This window comes from Labrus mixtus, chromosome 12, assembly GCF_963584025.1.
Source record: "Labrus mixtus chromosome 12, fLabMix1.1, whole genome shotgun sequence".
NCBI classification, from domain to species: Eukaryota; Metazoa; Chordata; class Actinopteri; order Labriformes; family Labridae; genus Labrus; species Labrus mixtus.
The window spans coordinates 28,327,206-28,337,003 of NC_083623.1; the positions used below are offsets into that span (position 1 = coordinate 28,327,206).

At 45.7% G+C, this 9,798-nt stretch overlaps 1 protein-coding gene across 1 annotated transcript; it reads right to left on the reverse strand.

Moving 5' to 3' along the window:
* Positions 1 to 220: 220 nt before the first annotated feature.
* gja1b (gap junction protein alpha 1b) lies at positions 221 to 8,260 on the reverse strand. The gene is made up of 2 exons (XM_061051372.1): positions 8,055 to 8,260; positions 221 to 4,388 (listed from the first exon to the last, which is right to left on the reverse strand). The coding sequence occupies exon 2, from the start codon at positions 4,369 to 4,371 to the stop codon at positions 3,205 to 3,207; it is 1,167 nt and encodes a 388-aa protein (XP_060907355.1). The 5' UTR covers positions 4,372 to 4,388; positions 8,055 to 8,260; the 3' UTR covers positions 221 to 3,204.
* Between the last annotated feature and the right edge of the window lie 1,538 nt (positions 8,261 to 9,798).

Below are 9,798 nucleotides of genomic sequence, written 5' to 3' on the forward strand. Positions count from 1 at the left end.
GGATCTGTGCGTTGGACTGCACGAACGCACAAATGACAGGCGTTCCTGCATGAGCTCACATTCTTGAGTGCACGCAAAGATCCCAGCATTGCTTGTTGCTGTACAAGGATGACAGTTTGCAGGAGTTTGCTTGCAACTTTCTACTGAAAAAGGATTGAAGGATGAAAAGGTGTAGGACTGTGATGTGAATAACAACCTGAATGAATGAAAAGGATTGTAATGAATTGGTTAGGAGAGAAAATATTTATTGGTTAAAATATCTTTTCACAGATACAAAGATTGAGTTGTTGATTTGCTTTTCATGCACTTACACTGTACAACAGTGGATCCTGGTGGAAAACATGGTCTGTTCTGTCAGTGGTGAGATGTCCGATAGTCTGCACTGTAGTGATTGTGTGTTATAAAATAAATTAGTAACGTCATATTACATCTCTATCACCGAGATCTCAGTGCAAACGCCATCGTAGCTGAAAGATCCGTGTAAGTACCGACAAGGTGATGCACAGTTAAAAAAAGTACAATAAAAAGAAACAAAAGCCCAGTTTGAGATTCATCCTAAAGTTTGGTATTTGTGGAGCTACATTGGCATTAATATAACTGACTAAATATTAGTCCAGATCTCTACGCAGTCTTCTACAAACTCACATTTTCATCGTGACACAGTTAGCTTGATTTACAGTACTAAATATCTATTTCTCAAGCAGCAACGCTTACATCGAGTCCGAAAAACATCCTAAGAATCATTCACTCAAATATGGAAACAGAAATCATTCGACTGCTTCTCTTCACCGCCGACAAGATATAAAAGAGATCGCACTTGTCCAATCAATGACAGTAATAAAGCCTTTCTTTACGGGACCCACACACACATCCCCCCTCAAAAAACACAATACACCAAATGAAACATAACAGCACATAAATTCAAAGTTTACCAGGAAACAACAGTCCTCACTGACTTTTACAAAACTGCTCATAAATATACAGTTTGTGGGGCGCTCATGTCGGATGTTTCTATTGGACAGTAGTCAGTTCTTCCTCTTAGTGGTACGAGTCCCACACAAGCCAAGCAATAAATACTCAACTGTTACAACAAACCTCCAGAAACTCTCCCAGGTTCAGCCCGTCTCTGTTTGGGACCCAGATTAGAATGAAAACAGAGAGCTGGGATCCGGTCGTAATGAAGTGAAAACTAAAGAAAATGCAGTGTTAACACAGCGATGTGTGCGTTCAGTCGACTAAATGGTTAAACGTCATCACCCTCACTAGTGGGCACCAGAATGACTCATCAGTTAAACCAATGATTCATATTTTGATATGTTGGCCCTCCATGCTGGTCAAATGTTGTGGTCAAATGTTGTGGTCAAGCTGCCACATAGCCTTCCTCCACTAGTCAGGGCTGTAGCCATAGACTGTCTGTAGCTCCGGTTAATGAGCCTACCCTCCTCGCTCTACTACCTGGATGTAAACAAGCACAGTGAACAGATAGCATGTTGTAGGTGCAGAGCGGTTTGTCATCAGTATAAAGATTTATAAAATGGAGATAAAGTTGTATGTCGGCTGTGTCAGGTTGAACTGCGATATGGACCATAGTGATGAGTGACCACATTCAGCTCAGACATGTGGACGTTAACCTACATGGAGGACTGAAGGCTGGCTATGCTAGCAATGTTAACATTAGCCTCACTCGTTTATCCACAGACAGTTTGAAAATTGTGCAAGATGTTAAACAAATGTAATACCTTTAGACGAGTTATCTAGTCTGGTTTTCAGTTGTTTAAATTCTATTTTTGAGTCACCCGGTAACATCCCTACTTTATTAGACAAACTTTACGTGTGGCCCGACTCTATCCAACTGTCTTTACACCCAAACATCTTCAGCTCTCCTTGACAGCCGGCTTCATTTGTTAATTTCATCCATGAGACACAAAGTTTTAGACATGCCCTCTCTTATCTGAGGGTCCTAATGACTTATAGGTACAACAAAGTCTCTCAATGTCACCAATAGATTTCTTCATCCTGCAGCAGGTAAACAGGTTGTAATGTCTGCAACAAAGTTGTTGTTTTTATTTGATTTGACCTTTATTTAACCAGGCAGGAACAAATTCTTATTTACAAAGACGGCCTGGTTGTTGTTTTTGTCCCTGACAGGCGCCGGTTGTTATTCTATATAAGTCTAATTTATTATTATTCTAAGTGTGTGACAACATTACAGAAAGGATCCCTGCAGAGAGAGAGCTTTTTGTTTTGAAACACAAACAGCTGTTACATCACTCTCTACAAACACAGCACGCTACTTTCAGACAAACACAGATTTAAACTCACAGGACATGCTGCTCTAAACGGGGAAGTTTGAAGTCTTGTTGTGTCCTATCAGAGCAAACCGACTGAAACGAGTGTCACACAGACATGAAGGCAGCAGTTCTTCTTGATGCTCTGTGAGTTTAAATTGTTGTTTTTGTCATTGAAGTCTGGAAGCTTGTTAACAATAATGATTTGACTCTAACCTGGGTAACGTTGTCAGATACTTAGGAAAGCTTGTCTTAGTGTGTCAGGGGGAAAGGAGCTGTGATTGGTTCTCCCACAGGGATAAGTGTGCAGCCTTCACTTCCTGTCTCTGCTGCAGCCTTCACTTCCTGTCTCTGATCAGACTTCTTGAACATGTTAGTTTACTGTAAAGGCACAATGCTCAGTGATCAACAGTCACACAGAGGAGTGTGTGTGAACAAGCATCAGGTGAGAAGGCACATTTGATCTGCTCCGATATTCAAAGAGACACAGAAGGAGAAGAAGGCACCCTGTTTCCATGTGACACACACACACACGCACGCAAGCACACACACACGCACCTCAAGATCTGAGCTCTGACAGATGTTGTTGTCTCCAGAAGCAAGAAGGAAAATATAAGAGAGCAAGAAGAAATTTTTTTTTTTTTTTTATGGAGACTGAACCAGATTGTTGTTGTTGTTGTTGTTGTTATTGTTGTTGTTGACCTGACGCTGTCCTCTCTCCTCCCCTCTGTGTCTGTGAGTGACTCCACTAAACTGAAAGTCATTGAACAGATATCTGCAGCTTGTACCTTTGACAGTGTTACAGGTTTTAATGTCTCTTTGATCCACTAAGAGTCTCTACGCTGACAGTGATCGAGGTTAGCCCCGCCCCTTTAACAAGTGATCCTTGGCTGCAGGCGGGACGGCCACGTGGGACTCACACGTCCAGGTCATCCGGTCTGGCTCGGCTGCTCATGCGGCTGCTGGCCCGGCTGCAGGGCCGAGGGTCCATCAGTGCCAGAGGCTGCAGCTCGTGTCCCGCAGACGAGGACAGTTTCTTGTGCTCCACGGTGTCATCGGGGAAGTCGAAGGCCTGTGCGTGGGAGTTTGAAATGGTGCTCCCGCCGCCAGTCTGGCCCAGCCGGTTCTGCTCGGTGGAGTAGTTGGCCCAGTTCTGCTCAGTGGCCTGCTTGTTGTAGTTACGGCACGAGCCGGTTCCCCGCTCCCCTGTGGCCAGCTTGTAGCCCGGGGGGGACATGGGGGAGAGCGGGGCGGTGGGGGAGGAGCAGCCGTTGTAGAAAGCGTACTTGGCAGCAGACAAGTCTTTAGGGGTGGGGCTTAATGTGCCCGCGCTGGGGTAGAGCGTGGGCGGCTGCTTGCCCTTGACGCGGTCTTTGATCCTCTTGAAGAAGACGTAGAAGAGCTCAATGACGTTGAGCAGCAGAGACACCAGAGACACCACCAGCATGAAGATGATGAAGACCGTCTTCTCTGTGGGCCGGGACAGGAAGCAGTCCACCCTGTGGGGGCATGGGTCCCGCTCGCACGTGTACACCGCCGACAGGCTGAAGCCGTAGATGTACCACTGGATGACCAGGAAGCCCACCTCGAACATGGACTTGAAGAAGATGCTGAAGATGTATGTTCTGAGCAGAGCGCCCTTCATCTTCACTTTGCCGTGCTCCTCGATGCCGTACTTAAACTTTTTCATCTCCAGCTTCTTCAACGGGATGTCCACGTCACCACCGTCGTTCTGCACCGCTTTGAGCTCCTCCTCCTTCCTGTTGAACTTCTGCTCCTTCCTGTTCAGGTAGAAGACGTGAGCCAGGTAGAGCAGGGTGGGTGTGGACACGAAGATGATCTGCAGCACCCAGAAGCGGACATGAGAGATGGGGAAGGATTTGTCGTAGCAAACGTTCTCGCAGCCCGGCTGCTGCGTGTTGCATTTGAAGGCCGACTGCTCGTCTCCCCACGCCGACTCCACCGCCGTACCCAGGACCAGGATCCTGAAGATGAAGAGGACCGACAGCCACACCTTCCCCCCGGCTGTGGAGTATGCCTGGACTTTGTCCAGCAGACGACCCAGGGCGCTCCAGTCGCCCATGGTGAGAGAGCGTTAGCCTGTGAGGGAGAAGAGATGAAACGTGTTAAAGAACGATACACAGAAAGATTTAAACAAACAGAGTTCAACATCCTGTGCATTCCTCTCCTCTGGGATTAAACAACATCCTGATTAAAGGAGACAAAACTCTTCCTTTCATGACGTAAAACTCCACTTAATCCAATTAGTGAGCTCAGAAACACATTTCTGTCCGTTTAACACTTCAGAGCCCGAACACCAAGTGACTCATTAACAGAAGAGTCAACAAGCTTCAAGGTCATCTTCAATTCAAAACACAACACAGCATATCATCCACACAAACATGAACCCTTCACAGTCTGCAACCAGGACCACCTGAACACATCAAATATGAACTCTGCACAACCTGTGTTACACATCCAGTTAGAATCAAACGTCTGACGCAGAGTAAATGTTAACAAATAAACTGAAAAATAAGTTGATCTGAAACTATTGTGAATGAAGAAACTTCACCTAAATACTCTAAACTCTGCAGACGTTCTTTAAACTCTGCATGACATAAGAACAACGCTGCAGACGTCATATTTAAGAGATATACAAGATGCCGGGGAGGGAGGGTGTGATGCCTTCATATGTAATGAGACATATTCACAGAGTCTGTGTCCCGGCAGCTTCACAACGTCCTCAGTGTCAGCTGCTTTCTGTCGCACGCTCTCAGCGCCCTCACTTTAAAATAGTTTACCCTTTGGAACGTCCCCGCGCAGTGGAAGTGGTGGTGTGGGGGGGGGGGGGGGAGTGTTTTCTTGGTGATATTTCTTACTAATAAAGTAAAATAATCAGCACATATTAAAACAGACCAAAGGCACACTACTGAGAGAAGCAGAAAGCAGAATGTTTGTAACCTAGCAACAATAAGCAGCAGCTCTGAAAGCGAGGTTGTTAACGGACACAGAGCCTGAACAAAGAGTGGAAAACAACTTTCTATAGAGCAGAACAGAGAATGTAGCTGCTTTATTACCAACATCGTGATGTTACATGATATTAACGTCATCACCACCAGGAGAACATGTGTCTGTGTTCACACATGCAGCTCAACCTGAAACTGTGTGTGTGTGTGTGTGTGTGTGTGTGTGTGTGTGTGTGTGTGTGTGTGTGTGTGTGTGCACAGCATCAGAGTAACATTCATGTTCAGGAAACATGTTATGATATTCACTCTGAGAAGACCGACTGCTACAAGAAGACCACGTTTTAAAGAGTTCTCTTGAACTGAAGCGCACAGGAGGAGGGGGAGGAGGGGATGGAGGGGAGGATGGGTGAGGATGGGGAGGATGGGTGAGGAGGGGGAGGAGAGGGAGGAGGGGGAGGAGGGGGGAGGAGCCCAAAGCTGCAGCGTCAGAGAGAAGCAGAAACCTCCTGAATGATGTGGCTCAGCAGCTCAGAGGTTTCTGTCAAAGATCCTTGCTCTGTCTGATTCCTGTGTGTGTGTGTGTGTGTGTGTGTGTGTGTGTGTGTGTGTGTGTGTGTGTGTGAGCAGCAGGAAGCAGGACTTCTTTCCTGCAGAGCGTTTCCTCTGCACACAGACAATCAGCTGACTTCCTGTTGAGTCACTCTGCAGCTCATGAACTAGCGCCCCCTGTGGCCAAAGTCAACCATGACTCCTACCGTTACAACACTTTCATCTTCCTGTGGTTCTGTTTGATCTGAAACGTGAAGTAAATCTTTGACATCTTCAGTGGTCATACTTTGAAAACATCTTTCTTTCTGTTCTGATCTGTGGGACGTTGGTCGATCTGAAGGTGGTATCATGGACACTGCAGAGCTCCAGCTGGAGATTATCATGGTTTGATTTGAAATAAAAAACTTCACATATACTATGGAAGCCTCGAGAGCCCGGACATTTAGTAGTTTTCCTGTTTTCACAGGAACATTTCATGTGTTTTCTGGAGATCTCTGATCATATATCACGGCGTAACAACACTGATTAACTCGAGACCTCAAGGAAAACATCTACAAAAACGCTTCATTTAAATCAGTTAATTAACAATATTTACATCAAGGTTCTCATCTTCAGATATTTAAAGATGTTTGTGAAGCACATCAAAGATGAGGACTTCACACTAAAGCTCAAACCTTTAAAAATGTTTCTTCAGATTTGTTCAAATCCAAATGTTTTCTGAGTTTATTCTCATTTCAAAATAAAAGTCAAAAGGTTGACGCGGAGTTCAGCTCCCGATGATGTGAAACTTGATTGTACTGGGGCAACGTTTCCACACACATATTAATCACTGATGTAGTCTTGTTATCGTAGGCTGCATGAATATGTGGAAAGTTTTGTTAGATGAGCAGCAGAACGGTGGTAAGAGTTTAAAGTCTTTGAGGACTCTGCGTCCCCAACATCATGAACTCCATCAAGAAATACAGACAAAGCTCAGACTCATTCCTGATTTTATCTGGAGGCCGTTTGATCTGAGAGGACCACAGAGAGAGGAGCAGCGTGAGGAGGCCTAAAGAGGAGCAGCATGAGGAGGACCACAGAGAGAGGAGCAGCGTGAGGAGGCCTAAAGAGGAGCAGCGTGAGGAGGTGCTGAGGCCTAAAGAGTAGCAGCATGAGGAGGTGCTGAGGCCTAAAGAGTAGCAGCATGAGGAGGTGCTGAGGCCTAAAGAGGAGCAGCATGAGGAGGTGCTGAGGCCTAAAGAGTAGCAGCATGAGGAGGTGCTGAGGCCTAAAGAGGAGCAGCGTGAGGAGGCCTAAAGAGGAGCAGCGTGAGGAGGCCTAAAGAGGAGCAGCATGAGGAGGACCACAGAGAGAGGAGCAGCATGAGGAGGTGCTGAGGCCTAAAGAGGAGCAGAGGATCTGACCTCCTGTTACAATGCAGACTTTACAATAATAATGTCACACACACGCGCGCGCGCAAGCGCACGCACACGCACACGCACACACATCAGACTCAGAGCATCCCGCCACTTTCTACATGAACGAGTTCGTCTGCGGAAAATGACCAGGACAGAGCAGAACAATGGAGTCCAGCACAAAGGGACACGGGACACACACACACACACACACACACACACACACACACACTCACACACACACACACACTCACACACACACACACTCACACTCACACACACACACACACACTCACACACACACACACACACTCACACACACACACACTCACACACACACACACACACACACACACACACACACACACACACACACACACACACACACACACAGCAGGGAGGCTGTCTGAGCGGGTTTGAATCAGAGCAGTTCGTTATTCGTTAAGAGGAAAAAAAAGGTCTACATGTTTAAAGTCGGAGGTCACAAACAGAAGTTTAAAGAATAAATATAATGAGACTTTATCTTCAAATCTCAAACACTCCTTTTCTCTGCTCCTCTCATCCAACTTCAACTGAACCCAAAGTTTTCTAACTGCAGGAAACTTGTGAGAGTGAGAGCTGCGCAGCCCGGAGCGCACCGGACCGGGGCTCTGAAGGACTCTACCGGGGCTCTGAAGGTGCTCTACCGGAGCTCTTACGGGCCCTACCGGGGCTCTGAAGGTGCTCTACCGGGGCTCTGAAGGTGCTCTACCGGGGCTGTGGGAGCTCAGGCGGGCTCTGACGGGAATTACCGGAGCTCTGTGCGCGTAAAAAAAAAGGGAAAAGTTATAAAGAGAAGAGGAAAAAGTTTGACTCACCTGGAAAGTTTGAGAGGAGGAGAAGAAGAAGAAGTAGAGGGTCCGTCTGTCTCTCTCTCTCTCTCTCTCTCTCTCTCTCTTTCTCTCTCTCTCTGTCGCTCGCTCTCTGTGCTGGAGCTCAAATCCAAAGTTCGGGACCAGGAGGGAAACTGAGCTCAACATCTCAAAGCTCCTTATAAGAGTCCCGTCAGAGGAGCGGTCACATGACCTCTACGTCATCACCAACCTGAGCCGCCTGTCCGCCTCTCTTCTGTCTGTCTCTCTGTCCTCCCCGCACACACACACACACACACACACACACACACACACACACACAGGCAGAGAGACATGAAGGCAGTCAGCGCAGAAGTTGACTTCACTTTTTCTCCTCCTCTCAAACTTTTCAGGAGTTTTTAGAGTCTCCGATGTGACGTCAGAGCTCTTTAAAGAAGAGTCTTTAAAGACAAACTTAAAGGGTTCAGCTCTGTAGATGTGAGCGCAGGAGGGGAGACCAGGGACGCCTTTAACATATTACTGCACATGCTCAGTTAGATCGTTTAGTTCCCAGGAGGACAACAGGCACTTCACAACATCTGCTGCTGCATTAAGTCTAAACAAATTCAATTAAAGTTTATTCTAAGTTTTGAGCAACTTGTACATGAAAGTCAAATAAACACAGAGAAGTACATACACAACATTAGAAACATTAATATTATTATTATTGAAGAGATATTTTCTCTTCCTGTCCTCGACCGAGATGAGTCTGAACATTTTAAGTAATGTGCAAACAGAGCGCTAAAGAGGGGCTTAAGGCTTTTTTTAACTCACAGAACAAATCTCATAAATATGACGCTGGATTGTTTTAATAAAGGTGACTCTGACGTGTCTGGAAGTGGAGAAGAAGCTTCATTTCTAAAATGTGTTTAGGTTGTGTTGAAACAGTACGGTGCAGAGTGGTTTGAATTCTTCACTTCAAATCAATCTGATGAACTTCATAATGTGATAATAAATGACCAGACTTCTTATCTGCTTTAAAAGAACGTATACAAAGTTATACAGATGTTTTATATCTGTATACGTTTTCTTTATATCATCAATCAATCATTATAGGTAAAGCATCAATTCATAACACGAGAGACGCTTTACTAAAGATCAGATGTGATAATATGAAGGAAGGATTTCTCCTTTGTGTTCCTCTAGTTCCTGTTGTCCACTCTTTCTCTCCGCTGAGGTCGGAGGTCGGAGCAGGTCGTGTATGAATGAGGATGGTGGTGGTTGTTAACAGTAACAACATATAAATCTATTTTAGGATAATTTACAGACGGAGACTTCTGTCCGTACTCTTTGTCCGTATTTCTGCACGTTTTCTGGAAGCTTATGGAAAAGATGTAAATGTTGGGTCAGCATCAACAGAGTAGCCAACAGTGTTATGAACTATACACATGATGTTCTCTTGAGCACAGATAACAACAGAACAGCTGGGCGGAGATCGGACAGGAACTGAAGGGCGGCTGAGTGAAGGTCTGACAGCGCCCTCTAGTGGATGGAACAGCCATCCAAGCGTAAAGGAGATGTGGGAGTGTATGTAAATGGTAAATGGACTTGAGCTTATATAGTGCTTTTCTAGTCTTCCAACTACTTAAAGTGTTTTTACACCACATGTCACACCCACCCATTCACAGCCTTTCACACACTGATGGTAGTGATGTAGTATCTATGTAGTATCATCCATGAGAAGTAACCACCACTGAAGCAGCGGGAGCAA